Below are 17,897 nucleotides of genomic sequence, written 5' to 3' on the forward strand. Positions count from 1 at the left end.
CTGGCTGACTTGGGGCGTGAAAATGGTTGACCCTGTCCTCTGTCGCTCTGCTACGACGGCTGGTGCAGTTCTCACTTGCCGCACGCCAGGCTCTCACGGTCAGTCTTGGGAGCCAATGAGTATGTAAAGGCATCTGGAATTCTTGCCCACTTTCTAAGGTGACATGGTGGCAGGGAAGCAAGAAAAGAGCAATCCAAGTGGTAAAATAATGTTTTATTCCATGATGAACAGACGCTACCATGCCGCATTCCCACGTCCCTCCCTCCGGCCAGATCTGCGGCCATGCTGGCTTCCCCTTAGGACCTCCTTGGCTCTGCAGCCAGTCACGCCTGCTGCGAGCACCGCACACCAGGGGACTTTGGATTGGTCCTGGTTGGCACGGTGGTCATCTATGCAGACCTTCCAGGGACCTCACAAGGACTGACCTTCAAAGCTCTTGTGGATGGAACCAGGACCCCCAACACCAAAAAGCAACATGGACACATCTCCTCTGAGGACAGGACGTCTAGGGCACCCCAGCAGAACCGGAAGCTGGAAATCAGCACTGACATTTGGCCTGTCAGCAAGCTCAAAAGGAAATGATGGTGATTGATAGATTTCAAACTAAGACTTCTAGGGAGTCCGACCAGCCAAGAGGTGTCTGCATGCAAGCTCAACACAAGGTCAGTGCTGCGGGGGGGTCTGCACAAACGCCGGACACGCAGTCCTTTCTTTATATACAACAAAATGAAATGCACACTGGGAACAGCAGCCGCACGTCTGGCCAGAGTGGATCTCATGAGGCTGGCGGAGAACAGCATGGAGCTCACTGTCTGCGGGGGAGGGGAACAAGCCATCCCGGGTCGGAGGCAGGGCTGCCCGTCAGGGCTGCGGGAGCTTGCTCAACAGACCTGTGGGTGGGATCAACACTTTGCATGATTTTTCGCCAAATGTCATCTGGAAAGACTTGACAACTTATCAAAGAGGAGGAGATGGGCTTAAGGACAGGTGTGCATGGACAATGTGGACCTACAGCCGAATCCTAACATGGCTCAGTGGAAGGGGGGTTCTGTCTATGTTTCCTTTTGGTGAACACTACTGGGCGATTTCCTCCCTCAGGGTTCGAAATGCCTCCACAAAGTCTGAAGACCACACAGAGGACAGAGCGGTTACTTCTGAACTGTTTCTTCATCCAAACAAGTGCCCGATGGAAAGCAAAACAAAGCAACAGGAAGAGACAGAGAAGGAAGAAAAAGCACAGGAAAACAACCCCACAAGCTCAGACAAGGGAGCGTCAGGCGGAAACCATAGAAAAATATGAGTTAATTCTATCAGGTTAACCATTAGCGTAGCTACAGTGATACTTTGTACAGAAAAGGGTCTGTCTCCTTGGTGCAGTCCCGAGTGATGCCAACTCCTGATTATAGAAAAGAACAGGCCAGTGTGGACACATCCAGCCAAGACCAGGGGCTGTCATGGCTGCCGTCCTCACTCCCACGGCACGGTCGAGTCACACAGGGCGCACTCCTGCTGCAAGCTGCAGCGCACTAGCGCGGGGGGTGGTCTTAATGCTACGACTGAAAGCTTGGACTTAGGGGCCGGTTTCCTGTGGGCTCAAAGTGGCCCTCACTGCCATCTGTCCGTTGCTGTGTCCCCTGGGGGAGGGGCCATGGGATGTGCCAGTCACTGTGGGGCCAGGAGGAGGCGAGGCTGCCGAGCTGGGGGTTCCAGGCTGCGAGGGGACACCTCTCCACTGGGGAGGGAGCTTGTCTCCCAAGCCAAGCTGCCTTAGGTACCCGAGAGGCATGCTGTGGGACGTCCACACCTCCGCCCGGCCCCCCGGGGGGAGGAGGGCGGCAGGGGGATTCCTCAGTTGCATATTGTGGTAGAAAGAGCCACGTCTGTGCTGAGGGCTGGCACGCGGTCAGTCCTCCTCCTCGTCCTCTTTCGCTGCAGCGGCTGGTAGCTTGTCCTGGACCCTGAAGCATTCCACAAAGAAGTTGATGATGGACCTGTAGAGGTGCTGCTGGAGCGCAGCGCTGTGGAAGTAGTGGCTCTCGTCGGGGTATATCTGCAAGGAAGCCCAGGATGAGTTATCACCCTGGCCCACCTCCCAGGGGACACAGGGACCCACATGAGGAAACACCTAGAAGCCCCCAGGCCTCATACTGAATTCAGTTGGCACCATCAGTTCTGGAGGGTTTCAATGGCAAGCGCCATTCCCTCCTGGGACAGGCCGCTGCCTCTGTGAGCAGGCTTGTTCCTGAGCAGGGGAACGAAGCCGGCTGTCTCCCCAGCACTGCTCCTCGCCCTCGCCAAGGGCCACGGTGCACAGCGGGAGTCGGTGTGCTAGAAAGCACCACATTCAACAGACTCAGCCCTCTCGGCCTGTTTTCTGAATTTGCAACCTGGACACATGCTTGGGGTCTTCAGAGGCTGTAACCCGAATGGGGGGTGCCAGGATTTCCCTAAGAACGCTGCCCACTCCAGCCACCCTCTGAGTGGGGGACGGTCCCGGAGGTGCCGAGCCCCGATTCTGGCTGGCTACTGGGCCTCGCCTTCCAGGTGTGCAGGTGGGAGGATGATCGCGACAGACGCTGCTGACATGGTGTGTGAGAAGTCAATGAGAGAACACCCGTCAAGCACCCAGGAGGAGGTCTGGGATGTGGGAGGACTGGCCCGCGGGCTGGTCCTGCTGGGTCAGAGCCCATTATTCTACCCCCAGTGCAATGACACCGCCTGCCCCTGGGGGCGCTGTGCCGTCTGCCAGAAGTGGGTTCTCAGGGACCCCAGGCGGCTCTGTGTTTTGAATTCTCTTATGTCGCTGAGGGTGGCATTCACCTTTACCTTATTGTTTCATTAGGCTCGCATACTTATGTTAAAATAGGGAGCTCACAAAAGGGAATGGAGGAGGAGGTCTGCCTCCTCTTCCTTCTCTCCCCTGAACCCACATGCTCCCCTAGAGCTGGTCAGGGCTAGGAACTCACTAAGTGTCTGTTAGGACACGGCTGTGCCTGCCTGCGTGGCACAGGGGTCTCTTGGTGGGCACAGATGGAGCGAGTGATGCACGCTCTTCAGCACCAGCCAGCTGGACTCAGGCTGCACCTCGGGGAGTGTGCCGCACACGCAGCCACCTTCTAACCCACCATGGCTGCACGGCGCATGTGAAGTATCCACAGTACCACAACTAACGTTCAGAGGGAAAGCTGACTGTAATACGACCAAATCCATCTGTCCCGCTCATCATTCATCATCTGGGGGCCAAACTCTCTTGGATAGAGGCTCGCCTGACCCGGTCAGCCACACGTGGTAGTCAGAGCCAGGCAAGCATATGCTGAGGAAGACGGGGTGACCCGCTGAGTCCCCATGGATCTCTGAAGCCCCAGAGACCATCGGGTCCTACCTGTTTTACCAAAGGAACCAGAGGGCAAGAAGGAAATGGGAGAAGTGTCCAGAGGCAACCCTGTGTGTGGCGGGAGGGAGCCCAGGCGTGGTGCTGCCGGGTTAGTATTCAGAGCCAGTGAGGACGGACAGAGCTTTGGTCCCTGGGAGGGGCAGCATTTGGTAACAGCCGCAGACGGTGCTGGGACTGCACGACAAGTGTTGTGGCCATGTGTGGCACTGTCCAGAGGGATGCTGGCAAGAGCTAGGCCAACCCATGTCCCGATGCAGGAACACCCCACCGGCCGCACTGCTGGGTGGGGCGGGTGCTGGCTGGCCCTGCTCACTGCCCAGGGACGGCGTGGTGTGCTGGCCTGTGTTCCTAAGGGATCTCCCTATGGCCTGAGTGCGGGGCTGAGCTACTGTCGCGAGGAGAAAAAGAAACCGTGTGCCCAAGTGTCTGAGAGGCTGTGCCCAGCACACACGAGTGCTGTGCGCCCCTCAGCTCTCTCCCCAGGAAGAGGACGTCTTGCTCCGAGAACGAAGCACAGCAGCTGTGCATACTGTACCTGTAAGCTGTAATTAGCCTTTCCCTTAATGAGCTGTGTAATGAGCTCTGCTGTGTGCTGGAAGTGGATTTTTTCTGAAAGAAAAAGAAAAAGGAAGAGCAAAGCATTTGCCAACACCGTGACACCATCCGGGCGTCTCCACCAGCCGAGGGCGCTGGTCCTCACCGTCCGCCGTGGCGTGGATGAGCAGGAACTGCTGTCCCTCCAGCGCCGACACCCGGTGGGCCACCTTGGTCATCTGCACACATGGGAAGGGGACCGGTGAGGGGCGGCAGGGAGAGCGGGCTGGGATGGGAAGGTGGCCGGGGAACACTCGGGGACTGGGATGCCCCTGAGCCCCAGCTCCCCTCCCTCTGCTCCGTCTTTTAGGGGGAGAAGGCAGTTGAGGAGAGGAAGGGAGAGAGAAAAGGGGGTCTCTGCAATGGCAGAGGGGCCTGGGGGGCCGTCGTTCCATCTGGAGCCCCTGGAGAGGCCCTGCCCCAGGCAGAGCGGAAGGGTGTCCTGAGAGCCACACCAAGTCCACTGCGTGCCCCGTGCCGTCAGCGGTACCAGAAGCCCTTCCTGTGCCTGTCCACAGCCTGTGTCCCGGGGGTCAGCCCGATACTCTCTCCCTCACCCTCAGATCCTGTGGTGGGAACAGACCGCCCTGGGAGAGGCCACATTAACCCGGCACAGAGTGCGGTAGGATGAGCTGGGTTCTCAGCCTGAGGGTCTTTTTATTTTTGGCACTGGGGATTGAATCCAGAGAGCTTTAGCCCTGGACTACATCCCCGGTCCTCTTCATTTTTTTATTTTGAGACAGGTCTCACTGAGTTGCTGAGGCTGGACTTGAACTTGGATCCTCCTGCTTCAGCCTCCTGGGTAGTTGGGATTATAGGCATTCTGCCACCATGCCCAGCTCAGCCTGGGCTTTGAGGGGCAAAGGCCCTGGCCCAGAGAGAGGGGCAGGCTGAAGATGGGGCCAGATAGAGGGGAGCAGAGAGTGGGGGAGCAGTGGTTGACCCATTCCACCTGCTCCCCCCCCTCCCATGGCAATTGTGCTTCAACCTACCTCATATGCCCTGTTGTCCAGTCCGTGGAGGCCCAGGTACCGCTCAGAAAACGCAGACGCTGCATGGGGGCAGAGGAGGGGTCAGCTCCTGTGCTCAAGGCCCCATCGTGCTGAGCCCAGACCCTAGGGATGGGCTGGGTGCAGGGGACCAACCCACTGTACTTCATGGCAAAATGTTTGTTTTTAAACAACATCATCTGGGCATCTTGGTTTGTTGGGTGGGCAGTAAGAGAGTGCAGTGGTGTGTTCAAACGCAGGAGTGTTGCAAAACTGGAATTAGCAGACCTAATTATGCTAAATCTTAGATAATCAGGAGTAGCCCCACTTCCTGTCCACACACAGGAACAGAAACACATGGCAAGAGAGCACATTCCTATCAGCATTCACTTATGTTGTTAAAACATCTAGGCCCGTCCCTGCCTGATCCTAGTTCCAGGACCACACACACACACACACACACACACACACACATACATGCACATGACACAGAGGGCCACATGTGCATGCATTTGAATCAGGTAAATGTGAAGCAGCATGATTAAGAAATTAAGAAAAAAATCTCACTGAATTTAAAATCAAATATATGCCACGCAGATACCCAGGGGAAACTGACTCTTACTCAAAATTGGAACCAGGAGAGTTTCTTGTAGAATTCTGACTTGAAATCCACATTGGAAAGAACCTGGAGCGTGCATGCCAAGATGGGGTGTCAGCTGTGGGCGCCCAGAGGCTGCTGGACCACAGTGGCCCCTGGATTGCTGCCTGGGGTCCACCGTTTTGAGATAGGGCGTGTGGGCTGTGGGAGGGCTTGGCGATTGGCGGCTTCCCGCAGGGCTCTGGCCAATGGGTGCCCTGGGCTCTCCACCCACAAGCCAGCACTGCTTGGGGTTGCCTGGCTGCCTTCAGCCCTGACCCAAGAGCAAGTTCTCAGAGCCACATAAAACACCTCTGTGCACGTCTTAAAATGGGTGAAGGTCACAAAGCCCCTCACAGTCAGAAAAGGGCTGGGTGATCAGAGGACAACGCAGGGAGCTTAAACCCCAAAACCGTGCTGCGAAGGGGCCACATCTGTGCCTGGGCAGGGGGCTGCTCCCACCCTGACCTGGGGGTCTCACCTCCGCCAGTCTCCCACAGCCAGTCACCCTGACCACCCATCCCCGGAAAGCCCTTCTCTGCTGCCTGTCCAGCCAGGGAGAGCGCACGGGTGGAGCAGAACCCTTGACCTGGCTGAATTATCACCCAGGAGCAGCCGAGCCTCGCAGCCACCCGGCCCTTCTCAGTGAGCACATGCCTGCCAAACACCCCAGGTGCCCAAGCTCAGTGCAGGGTCCTGCCTGGACTCTGGCAGCAAGGAGAAGGGCAGCCCAGGGGATCCTGGAGGCCTCCTCGCCTTCTGTCCTGACTGTACTCCTGAGAGCTGGCCACCAGTTCTGGCTCCTGGTCTCGTGTGCGGGGGATGAGATCTGCTGGTATTCGGGGGCTGGACACTTCCATTCAAGAGCAGTGCCTGACTCTCCCCACTCCCAGGTTTGGTATGGGCTGAGGGTGCCTGTGGTTGGGGTGCAGAGGTGCTGTGCGGGACGGTGTCAGGGCCACACAAAGGGGCCCAGTGCCAGATCCTATCCAGGTCATTACCGTAAAGCTTGAAGTCCGTTATTGGTGCCAGAGCAGAGCCGCAGGTGAAGGTCTGGCCTTGATTCTCACCCTTGGCCGGGAGGATGTAAGTGCTCAGGTATCCACCGTAGTCCTGGGAGAGCATGTCAGAGAGAGAAGACAGAAAGAAGAGCTCATGTCCACACCGCACCCTGGGACCGCCTCAGAGGTGGGAACATTTTCACGTACTTTCTCTTTCTTCCTTTCTTTTTCTTTTTTTTTTAAATAATTTTAGTTGTAGATGGACACAATGCCTTTATTTTGTTTATTTATGTGGTCCTGGGGATGGAATCCAGGGCCCCACACATGGTAGGCAAGCGCTCCACCTCTGAGCCCCAGCCCCAGCCGCTGGACTTTCTCTTTCTAACAAATGACTTGAAGATTTCTTTGAGGGCAGGAGGAGAGGTGCAGCAAAGCCCTTTCCAGCGAGGTGGTCTGCCCTCTCTGGGCTCCGAGCCGAGTGGCACAGCTGTGTGCAGGTGCAGCGGAGATGCCGCTGCTGACCAGGCAGCGCTGGCACGAGGGGCTGGAGCAGGCTGCTCTCCTCCACCGCCCCAGTGCAGGCCAGGCCAGGCCAGGGGGAGGACGGGAGGGACCAGGACTGCACCCGGCAGACACGTGTCCTGTGGGTGGGTGGAGCCCTCAGTTGACCTTGGGCTGTCCTGAAGGGCAGCTCCCCAGGGAAAGATTTACATCAGCGCCCACATAGCACCCTCAGAGCTGGTTGGCTCAAGCAGCTGCCGCCTGGTGAAGAGCAGAGCCCGGGACACTGATGAGCAAAGTGGGTGGCAGAGGAGAAAGGCCCCCGAGAGCCAGGAGAGGGTGCAGGGCTGCCGGCGTGTGTGAGCAGGCCTCAGAGCATGCGTGTGAGTGTGTGCACGTGTGCATGGGAACGGGTGAGCAAGCATGCGGGTAAGTCTGCGTGACTGGTCTGTCAGTGTGTGTGTGTGTGTGTGTGTGTGAGCGTGTGAGTGTGTGGCCTGTGCTGGGCTTTAGGCTGTGGCGAGTGGGGGCACCGCAGGCTGGACGGAGAGACTCCCGCTCTCTCCCTGTCTCGGGAGCACAGGCGTCCCTCCCTGTGTGGAGCAGACCGCCTGCTCGGGGCTGTGGGGCCCGGGTCCTGCACGGCATGATGAGGGACACAGAGCCCAGCTGCTCCTGGGCTCACCTGAGTGGACACAGAGGAAACAGGGTCCCAGAAGGTCCCCGAAGGCCAACCTTCTGGGACCGCAGGATGCTTCCTTCACAGGCTCTCGAAACCTGTGTCTTAGGACAAAACAGCCCCAACAAAACTCTGCCCCTGGAGCGTGAGCCTCAAGAGGGCAGAGGGCCCAAGAAAGGCCGGCGGGGGCCGCGAGCGTCCGGGCCGGACTCCTGCTGTGGGCTGGGCGAGTGGGCCACATCTACAGGGTGCACGGTCCCTTCCCCGCAGTGCCCTCGGTTCCCGCAGGCTGGGCCAGCCATCACTGGGAGAGCCCAGTGACCACCAGGTGACCCTTGCACCTGCTGTGTCCAGAGCAAAGGTCTCATGGGTGGGATGTCTAGGCAAGGAATGGAGGCCGAGCTCTCCGGCTGTGCATCCACGTGTTGGGGAGAGTGAGGACCATGGAGACTGACCAGCGCCCCAGCTTCGGCCACCAGTCTGTTAGGAAGTGACTTCCAGAGGCATGTACGTGGTAAGAGGTGACCCCTGGGATATACTCATCAGCCATCCAGCTGGCTCTGGGCCTCTCAGGCAGGAGTGGCCTCCATATACCTAGAGAGCCTCTGGGATAGTCCCAGGCTCTGGTCTGCCCCACAACCAGGAAGGTCGCATGCTCCCTCCCCAGTGCTGGGCGCCATAATTTTGGAGCTGCTTCCCAGATGACCTGCTGGCGCCTCCCCCTGCAGTGGGCTTATGGTGGGGGCCTCTGTGCACAGCCCCGTGGTCTTGCCTTCTGGAGATCAAGAGGCCTCGGTCCAGGCACAGGGCGGTGGACACATCAGAACCATAGTGTGGCTCTCCAGGCACCCAGCTCCCAACCCGGGGCCTCTACTGTGGCCTGCCTATACCAGCCACGGCCCTGACCTGGGTCCCCAGGTGGACGCTCCTCTGTCTGACAGTGAGCCTCCTCCCCCTCCACTAAGCAAAGGTGGAGAAAGGAGGTCACCCAGAAACAGACTCCCGCTGCCCTCCTTTCCTGGGTCCCACAGGAAAAGCAGCCACAGGCTCCAGGAGAAGATGCCGAGGACACACAGAGCCCTCCAGCAAGGACCCGGCCGCTGGCTCTCGGCTTTCAGGTACTGCGATGAGAAGCACTGGGCATGGCTGATGAACGACGGCTCCCTCTGCTGCCAACCTCCTGCTCTTCAAAAATCACTCCCCAGACCCCAGACAACCCCACAGGTCAGGGGAGCCCGGTCAAGACGCAGCAGAGGGGCCTGGACAGGAGACGGCACACTCACCTTCCCGAACACAGCCACCCGCGTTCTGTCGATGTACTGCTCCTTCAGCATGGTCCTGCAAGGTCAAGGAGGAGGAGGGACTCAGTGGCCCGGGGCTGTGCTTTGCGCCCAGTGGCTCACAGATACTTCCCACCATCTTCTCCAGTATGAACACCCCTCTTTGAGGAGTGGTCCTCTGGGGCCAGCGGGGGTCCAAGGAGCCCTGGTTGTGAGCTGCAGGGCTGAGAGTGGACCCCTGAGCTCATCCCACTGTGGTGCCCTTGTCCCCAGTTCTTGGAGAAGGCCCCTGTTTCCCTAGATGACAAGATACACTCCTTCCTTAAGTTCCCTGCCATGGCCCTGCTGGGGAGCAACCAGCGGTGTCCAGTCGGATGTCCCAGGGCCTGCTGCCTCCTCACCAGAATCTTCCCACCTTCCCCGCTGTGTCCTCCTGTGTCCTCAACGTGACTGCAGTCTTTCTGGTTTCCCGACCCTACTTCTGCATCCGTCCTGCCACCTGCTGGGGGTTCCCGGGATAGCTGGCTGCGTTCTGAAATGGTGCGGGTTTCCATGGGGGCATCTGCCACCTGCCCGCAGCTACTGCTCTCCAGCTTCTCTCCACTTCTTGGTGTGTTCTGGCTCCTGTTTGTTCCATTCTGCTGGATGGTGCCACCTGCACTCATTATACCCTCCTCGGCCAGAAGAGGTGTGAAGCTCTAGGTGCTGGGTTCCAGGGGCCCCCTCCCAGGCCTGCCAACTTGCCAAGGACCCCTGGCCCCAGGATGTGGCAGCCGCCCCTGGGTGGAGCAGCATTCTTCTGCTGATGACAGAAGACACGACAAGTTATGGGGGGCAGGGTGTGCCTCTGCTTGGAGTGGCAAGGGCCACAGGAGGTGACTTCCTTGGCTTCAGCAAAACTGGGGGATTTTTGGTTGTCATGTCATTGTTTTAGTGTAATGGGGTTCCCCAGGTTACTTCTAGAACACGGGGGACCAAGGCAGTTTCCCTCCAGGCCTCGGTTTGAGTACTAGCTGAGCACAGAACAGGGTGCCTCCTCCTCCTCCTCCTCCTTCTTCCTCTCCTGCTTACTGAGTACCTGCCATTCATAAGGCCCTGGGTCAGTCTTGGGGACAAATGTCAAATAACATACAGGTCTTGACTTCCAGAAGCTTCTGCTCTCAGAGTCAGGATCCCTGCCTCCCACTGTGACTCAGCCTCCGGAGTTTGGGACCTTCAGGCAGGTCCTTAGACTTCAGGGTCTCAGTTCTCAGGACAAACTTAACAGGCTCCCAATGTTGAGACAGGGGCTCAGTGGAGGCGGGAACGGGGTGGTGTAGTCTGCGTTCCAAATGGTGCTGCCCCAGCCTTCCAGAGTCCAGGCAGGGTTGGAGGACAGGAACCCAGAGCTGCCCATGACCTGCTCTGTGGTGAGCATTTACAAAGCGTCCCTCCCTCTCCCTCTGACGGCTGGCTTAGCTGCACCCAGAGTGCTGCTGTCATTACCCGCCCCTCAGCTGCTCGTGGGGAGTGGGCAGTGGGGAATGGAGCAGTGGCCACTGGGTTAAGGAATCCAGAGGCAGACACTTGTGGGATGGCTGGTGGGCTGGGAGTGGCTGCCTCTGGGTGGGGGAGGGCAGGTGATGGGGGGGCAGGAGCAGGGAGGCAGGATGGCCGTGGTGCTGGGCATCTGTGAGGGCTGCACTGTGTCCCTGCACAGACGCACTGAGACCCTAATCCCAGACTTCAGCAGGAGGCCATATTTGGAAGCAGGTTCAATGGTAGATGTACTTAATTTGGGATGAGATCTCCCTGGAGTCGGGTGGGGCCCTAATACAATGTGACTAGAGCCCTTCCAAGGAGAGACCCCGGGAAAGCCATGCGATGTGATGGTGGGACACAGGGTGACGCACCCACAAGCCACAGGACCTGGACGCCTGAGATCCGAGAGGCTGGCAGAGGCAGGAAGGACCCTGCTGCCGGTTTCAGAGGCGTGTCCCTTCCACACCTGGCTATGGGGGCCTGGCCTTGGAGAATCAGTGCTTTTTCTTTTTAAAAGTAGTGTCCTCCAGATTTGGGCCTTGAGACTTGTGCGCACACACACACACAATACATGCTCATGCACACGCACACACCCTCCTCTCTGACTCACACACATTCTCTTGCACACACACTCTCTCACTTACACACACACACTCCTCTCACACACACTCGAGCTCACACGCCAGGTCACCACCACTGCACTGCAGGTGTGGACACCATTAGTGCAGGGGAAATGCCCCGGGGAGGAGGGCCTCGTTCTCCGAATTCCTGAATTTCGCTTCAAGGCCCTGAAGTCTATACACTCTACAGAAGTCTATCTGGGCAATCTCAAAGAGTCTGGCACGACCAGCTAATTCAAGAAGGGTCAACCTGGCCCATGAGACTTCTCCCCAGGGCCACTGTCCATCCAGGCCACGTGGCTGGGGATCCGTGTGCAGCCTGTGGAGGACGTGATGAACCTGAGTGGGCCCAGGCCCTCTGGAGGACATGGCCAGGGTCTTGGCTCCTTTCTGATTTGTGAAACTTTCCTTGTTTTATCGTTGTCCATGACCACCTTGGGTCTTTGGTTGGCCTCTCCTCTAATGGCCGGGTGGTAGATCCCGCTAACGATGCCCACCTGGAAATGACGTGTTCTTCCCAGGACCAAGGACTCTTGTTATCTTGTAGCAATGTTCCCACTAACCAGCGGGGCAGCTGCCGCGGGAAGATTTGCTTGGGAACATGGACCCTGCTGTATGGGAGGCAGGTCCCTGCGAGTGGCGGGCTGCTTACTGCTGGGGGATGCGGACACACTGCCAGGAGCTGATCAGAGCCAGTCGGGCATCTTCTTTCTTGCTCCAGCTGGTACTTCGCTCAGTTGCAGGCCTGGGTGGAGGGGTCCAGAGGACTCCAAACTCACACCCTCAAGAGGTGTGAGTGGGGAGCAGGCCTGAGGTGCAGTGATGGTGACGATGGCTGGGACCTGCTGCGCAGTCGGCAGCTCGAGCTCGGCAGGCAGACAGAGCAGACACCTTGCCCTGGGCTAGGATGGGGCACTGTGCCACTGGAGGCCAAGGAGCCCTCGTGGGTGGAGACGTGAGCCTCAGTGACACAGAGGGCCTGTGGGCTTTGCGGGGACCTAGACAGAGCTGCTGTCTACAGGTGCCCTGCTGTGCCTCCTGCCCTGCCTGCACCCCCTCACCATGCGCTGGTTCTGCCCTTGGGGGCCCGCAGAGCCCAGAGGGAGCGGGGCAGGAGGTGAGATTTAGCTGGAAGGAAAGGATGTCAGGAGACAAGTCAAGACCTTGAGGGGTGAGTAGGCAAGCAGGGGCTGCTCGACCCTCACCAGCCAGGTCCGTCCCACCACTCCACGGGCTCCGCGCTAGGATCCATCCACCCCTCTACTCGCCCTTGCTCTTCCATGGTCCACCCGCGCAGTGGTATCAGGCGCCCTGGGCTGTGCCTTGCATTACCCTGGCCTTTGGAACATGCGTCTCCTGTTGCCGTCTGACGGTCCCCTATTCACCCCTCAAGGTCTTGGCCACGGGCACCTCTCACTGAAGCCCTTCCGGGCTGGGTCATTTGCTTCTGTAGCACTGTGCTCCCAGAGCTAGAGTGGCTCTGCCGGGGCCCACATCAGGTGTCGACGTGACCATCCCTCCTCACACAGGGGACTTCTCTCCTGTTAGCTGCTGATGGGACATGAGGTCAACGGGCTCCAGCAGAAAAGGACCAGCTGCAGGGAGATGGGGGCGTGGGATGGCTTGTGAGAGTGGGGAGCCTTGCGAGTCAGCTGGGTGGGCCTCGTGATGTTTATCCTGCCCAAACCGGCCATTCTGAGTAATGGGACCACAGACCTCACTCGGCAAGAGCCAAAGTTGTGTGGCTGGACACCGGGGCACCCTGCGGCCTCCTGGTGGCTCTAGGTTTTGCAGTTCTTTCTGTGCTCTTGTCCTGTGAGCTCCAGTGGTTGAGATTCGACATTGCTGACGGTTTTTCTAGAACAGGTTCTATCTCGTTTTTGAACACATGGCTGGTCCATTCCTGATTTTTGGAAAAGAATGTGAGTGTGGAACTGCTCTGTCCTCCTGTTCTCTGGGGGGCAGCAGGGCATAGCTAAGTGCTGCAGCTGAGCCTGAAGGACTCCTGACCTTCCACCTGGTGCTGGTGCTGGTGCTGGGTTCTGGGTTCTGAACCAGCCAGGGCAGGGCAGGGCCGTGGAAGGAGAGGTTTGTGAGCTGAGTCTTGGGGAGCTCCCCCTTCCTTCATGGAGGTTTCTGGAAGTGGCCTCCACCTGCCTGAACCTGCTGGAGGTGCATGAAGTGGCACGGAGCAGGTGCCTCTGATGGCCATCCTGCGATCCAGTGAGGAGTTGGCTCAGGACAAGGTCATGTGGTGGATAAACAGATGGAGAGGGCTGGGTCTTCAGTGGGACTGTTGGTCTCTGGATCTCTTACCCCGGGATCTGCTGTCCCTGTGGACTTTCAGAGCCAGCACAGTTCCTTGTTTAAAGCACATTTGAGGTGTGTGTGTGTGTGTGTGTGTGTGTGTGTGTGTGTGTACATGCACACATTGACTTCAGGCAAACACAACCTTGAGGTGCACCTTCCTGGCTGCCAGGTCCTCGATTTCTCCCTGCGTCTTGTCTGTAACACACACAGGGGAAGGTCTTGCCTTCTCCACGTTCACCTGGCTCCCGACACCCTGGAGAAGCCACTTGTCCCCCCTCCCTGCTTCATGGGTTTAAAGTCCTTTATCGCGTAAAACCACATGCTATCCAGCTTTTTTTGGAAAAAAAAAAAAAAAAAACAAAACACAAGAGAAAATGTTTTGCAAAGCCAGCGATGTGACCCCTTCAAAAGCTGCAAAGTAAACTGGAATGATAACTGGCACAGAGGGGCAGTCAGCTGTGGCTCTGTGCTCTGTGTCCCCCTCACACGCCCGGGCCCATGAGGGTGGTGCAGGCGCCCCTCTCGGGTTGGAGACACTGCTGTCGTCATGGGCCTGGTCATGCTTTCTCTTCCCGTCCTCCCTGCCCTCCCAAGTGTGTGTCTACACAGTCCACTGGTGGTTCGGGGAGCCCCGGTCAGCGGCTCACCATGTTGTGCCACAAGACAGGGAACTGTCTCCAGAGCGAGCCTGAGGGCAGCCAGCGCCTGCACAGGTTCCTCACGTCTCTTTATTTCCAGGGTAAATGACATTCAGTAAATGACTGAGCCCTGCCCCTTGGTGCTGGGCACTGCCTGACCTGGGCAGCACCTGGCTGGTCTCATTGGCCCAGTGACAAGGATGGAAGGGGACAGACAGGACGAAGATGCACCAGTCCTCAGAATCGAGGAGGACGTTTCTGACCCCCCACCTGCACCTGCCCGGGGCTGTCTCCTCCGTAATGAGGGTGACCCTCGGCACGACCCCACTCGGATTCTCTTTCTGTCCTTCCTGCCCTACCTTCTCTTCCCTAGTGACGAACGGCAAAGACGTGTGTGGGCACGGGCAACACTGGCCACACGGAGAAGCACGGCAGCCTCACTGCCGGTCTCTGCCTCCAGCACGTGTGGTGACCACTCAACCCGGGGGCCTCACAGCTGTGGGGACACCACAGGAAGGTCTCCTGGGGCCTGCTCTGGACTTGTGCACAGAGCTTTCTAAGTGAGAGCGGGCAGCAGGCAGGATGCGAGCACTGACCACAAGCGCCCATCCCATGGCCCTGGGCACAGCCCCGCTGAAGAACGCGCCCCTCGTCCCGCGGCAGGGGCTCACCTCACGGCCTCCATTTGGTCCTTCTCCTCCAGGGCGCCCAGCCGCCTCCTCACTTCATGCAGGAGCTTGGTGCCTTGGAAGCCGCTGCCTCGGCCGTCACATTTGACCACCACCGCCCCATGGCTGCTCACCATCACCGTCTCCCAAGACACCTCAAACTTCTCGGCCACACTCTGGCTCCCGGGAGTGCCGTCCCTGGAAGACAGGCACAGCTCAGCGTGCTACAGGGTGGGCCGGCGTGTCTGCAGGTTCTTTCCTAAAGGAGCCTGCCCTTGACCCACACGCTGACCCCTTATCCCAGGTTCACTGCCAGCGTGGGCGAGCTGAACTGTCCACACACATGGGTGGAGTGTGCATGGGTGTGCGTAGAGGTGTGTGTGTGGGTGTGTATGGTTTCTGTGCAGGTGGTGTGTGGGTGGTGGGGGTGTGTGTAGGTACATGTGCAGTGTGCATGCGTTTTGTGTGTGTGTGTGTGACTGTGTGTGTGTGCGTGTGTGTGTTGTTGGTGAAACTGTGTTAAACCAGTCCAAACATGAAGGGATGTGAGTTCAGGTTGGCGTCTGTACCACAGTTCAGGCGTCTGTATGTTATACTCATAACAAAGCCTTTGTGTAACTTAGGGGCTAAGCCCTGGAGCTCCATCAGGTGTCCACCAGGTGGGCAATGTCCTATGCTCCCTACAGCCACCCAGCGCAGGCCCCTGCTGGGACTCACCCTTCTCAGCCTCCAGAGGCAAGAGAGCTCCACGGCTCCTCCTGCTCCCTGGGTCTGGGAAGGACAGGTGGGAAATGGACAAGGGCAGTGTTAGACCCTGGTGTCCTTCTGTAGTGGCACCGTCTCCTCCACAGAAAATCTTAATTAAGCTTCTCCAGAATCTTCACCATAACTGACCTTAGCACTATCCGCACAAGAATCTCTACAAAAGAGTTCAATTAGTTAAACTTCCTATTTCCTGTCGCTCTACCTTACTTGGCCTGAAAGACATCAGCACCCCAGGTGCTGGACGCCCCTTTACTAGTTTTTCACAAAAATTTATCCAGTTTAGTGGTTTGTAGCAGTGTGTTTACAAATGCAAAGTGTGATTTAAAAAAGACAGATCCTTTAACAAGGCCTCTGGCCTAGAGCTGGGCTTCACAGAGACCTCTACATTTCTAAGATAAGCTAACAGCTGGCAGAGGGAGGAAAGAAAGGGGAGAGAAGCTCTCCCCTTCTCAGGTGTTGTCCTTGAAGGGTTAACTTGCCCAGAACAGTGAAAACAAAAAGCTGCTTTATGTGAACTCCTGCAGACTGGGAACTTCTGAGCCCCTCCCCTCACAGGCAGGGTATAAACTTCTGAAACTGCCTGAACTCGGGGTTCAGGGGGATTGATTGATCACAGCAAAAGTTTTCCCCTCTGAACCTGGCTACAGCCAAATACACCTGCTTCTAGATCCTATTTGGTGTCATGCCTCATCTGTCCCCTGCAACAATCCCAGAGCTTCTAGTGGGAGTGCAGGTAACACATCCACCTTGCTGTTAGCGAAGGGGCCCTGTTAACATGCACACCAAGGATAGGAACCCAGCCTGCAAAGAGCCCCAGGCAGACCCAGCCACTTCTGAGGTGCTTACAGAGCATGTGAAAGGATCTTGGTGTCTAAAACAACGGTCTGCTGGCCAGCTGAAGGAAAACTACACATTCAGGGCCATCTATGGATGATGCTTGGCTCCTGGCAGTGAGATGCGAACTGGTCCAGCTATCAGAATGCAAGTAGCAGGCAGGGTTCAAGGCTTAGGCCTCCCCCGTCCATGCTCAGGGACAGCCTAACCTGGAAGGGGCCCTCCTGTCCTCCATAAGGTATCTTCAGGAAGGTGCCATCCTGCCCCCCATGGGCTGTCTTCAGGAAGGGCACCTCCAGCCCTCCATGAGCTATCTTCAGGAAGGTCTCCCCCGGCCCTCCATGACCTATCGTTAGGAAGGTCTTCTCCTGTCCTCCATGAGCTATCTTCAGGAAGGGCCCCTCCTGCCCTCCATGAGCTGTCTTCAGGAAGGTCCCCTCCTTCCCTCCATGAGCTATCTTCAGGAAGGTCGCCAACTGCCCCCCATGAGCTATCTCCAGGAGGGCCCCTCTTACCCTCCATGAGATATCTTCAGGATGTGCCCTCCTGCCCTTCATAATCTATCTTCTGTAAGGTGCCTCCTGCCCCCCATGAGCTATCTTCAGGAAGGTCCCCTCCTGCCCTCCATGAGCTATCCTCACAAAGAGCCCCTCCTGCCCTCCATGAGCTATCTTCAGGAAGGTGCCACCCTGTCTTCCATGAGCTATCTTCAGGAAGGCTCCATCATGGCTCCATGAGCTATCTACAGGAAGAGCCCCTCCTGCCCTCCATTAGCTATTATCAGAAAGGTAACTCCTGCCCACCATGAGGTATCTTCAGAAAGGTCCCCTCCTGTCCTCCATGACCTATCTTCAGGAAGGTGCCATCCTGCCCTCCATGAGGTATCTTCAGGAAGGGCTGCTCCTGTCTCCCATGAGCTATCTTCACAAAGTTCCTCTCCTGCCCTCCATGAGCTTTCTCCAGGAAGGCTCCATCCTTCCCTCCAAGAGCTATCTTGTGAAGGTGCCATCCTGTCTCCATGAGTTACACTCAGAAGGTGCCACCCTGTCCTCCATGAGCTATCTTCAGGAAGGCTCCATTCTGCCCTCCATAAGCTCTCTTCAAAGAAGGCTTTCCTGACCTCCATGAGCTATTGTCAGGAGTCTCCATCCTGCCCTCCATGAGCTATCTTCAGGAAGAGCCCCTCCTGCCCTCCATGAGCTATCTTCAGGAAGGTCCCCTCCTGCCCTCCATGAGCTATCTTCAGGAAGGTCCCCTCCTGCCCTCCATGAGCTATCTTCAGGAAGAGCCCCTCCTGCCCTCCATGAGCTATCTTCAGGAAGGTCCCCTCCTGCCCTCCATGAGCTATCTTCAGGAAGGGCCCCTCCTGCCCTCCATGAGCTATCTTCAGGAAGGGTCCCTCCTGCCCTCCATGAGCTATCTTCAGGAAGGTCCCCTCCTGCCCTCCATGAACTATCTTCAGGAAG

At 57.6% G+C, this 17,897-nt stretch overlaps 1 protein-coding gene across 1 annotated transcript in view; it reads right to left on the bottom strand.

Moving 5' to 3' along the window:
* Positions 1-1,903: 1,903 nt before the first annotated feature.
* Positions 1,904-17,897, bottom strand: part of Dpp6 (dipeptidyl peptidase like 6) — a 618,489-nt gene continuing 602,495 nt past the window's right edge. The window contains exons 20-26 of the mRNA XM_076831376.2: positions 14,836-15,030; positions 9,079-9,133; positions 6,616-6,727; positions 4,981-5,039; positions 4,095-4,167; positions 3,930-4,003; positions 1,904-2,050 (exon numbers count right to left, since the gene is read on the bottom strand). Of these exons, the coding sequence (XP_076687491.2) occupies positions 1,904-2,050; positions 3,930-4,003; positions 4,095-4,167; positions 4,981-5,039; positions 6,616-6,727; positions 9,079-9,133; positions 14,836-15,030 (715 nt within the window). The remainder of the gene's footprint in view (positions 2,051-3,929; positions 4,004-4,094; positions 4,168-4,980; positions 5,040-6,615; positions 6,728-9,078; positions 9,134-14,835; positions 15,031-17,897) is intronic.

This window comes from Callospermophilus lateralis, chromosome 1, assembly GCF_048772815.1.
Source record: "Callospermophilus lateralis isolate mCalLat2 chromosome 1, mCalLat2.hap1, whole genome shotgun sequence".
Taxonomy (NCBI): domain Eukaryota; kingdom Metazoa; phylum Chordata; class Mammalia; order Rodentia; family Sciuridae; genus Callospermophilus; species Callospermophilus lateralis.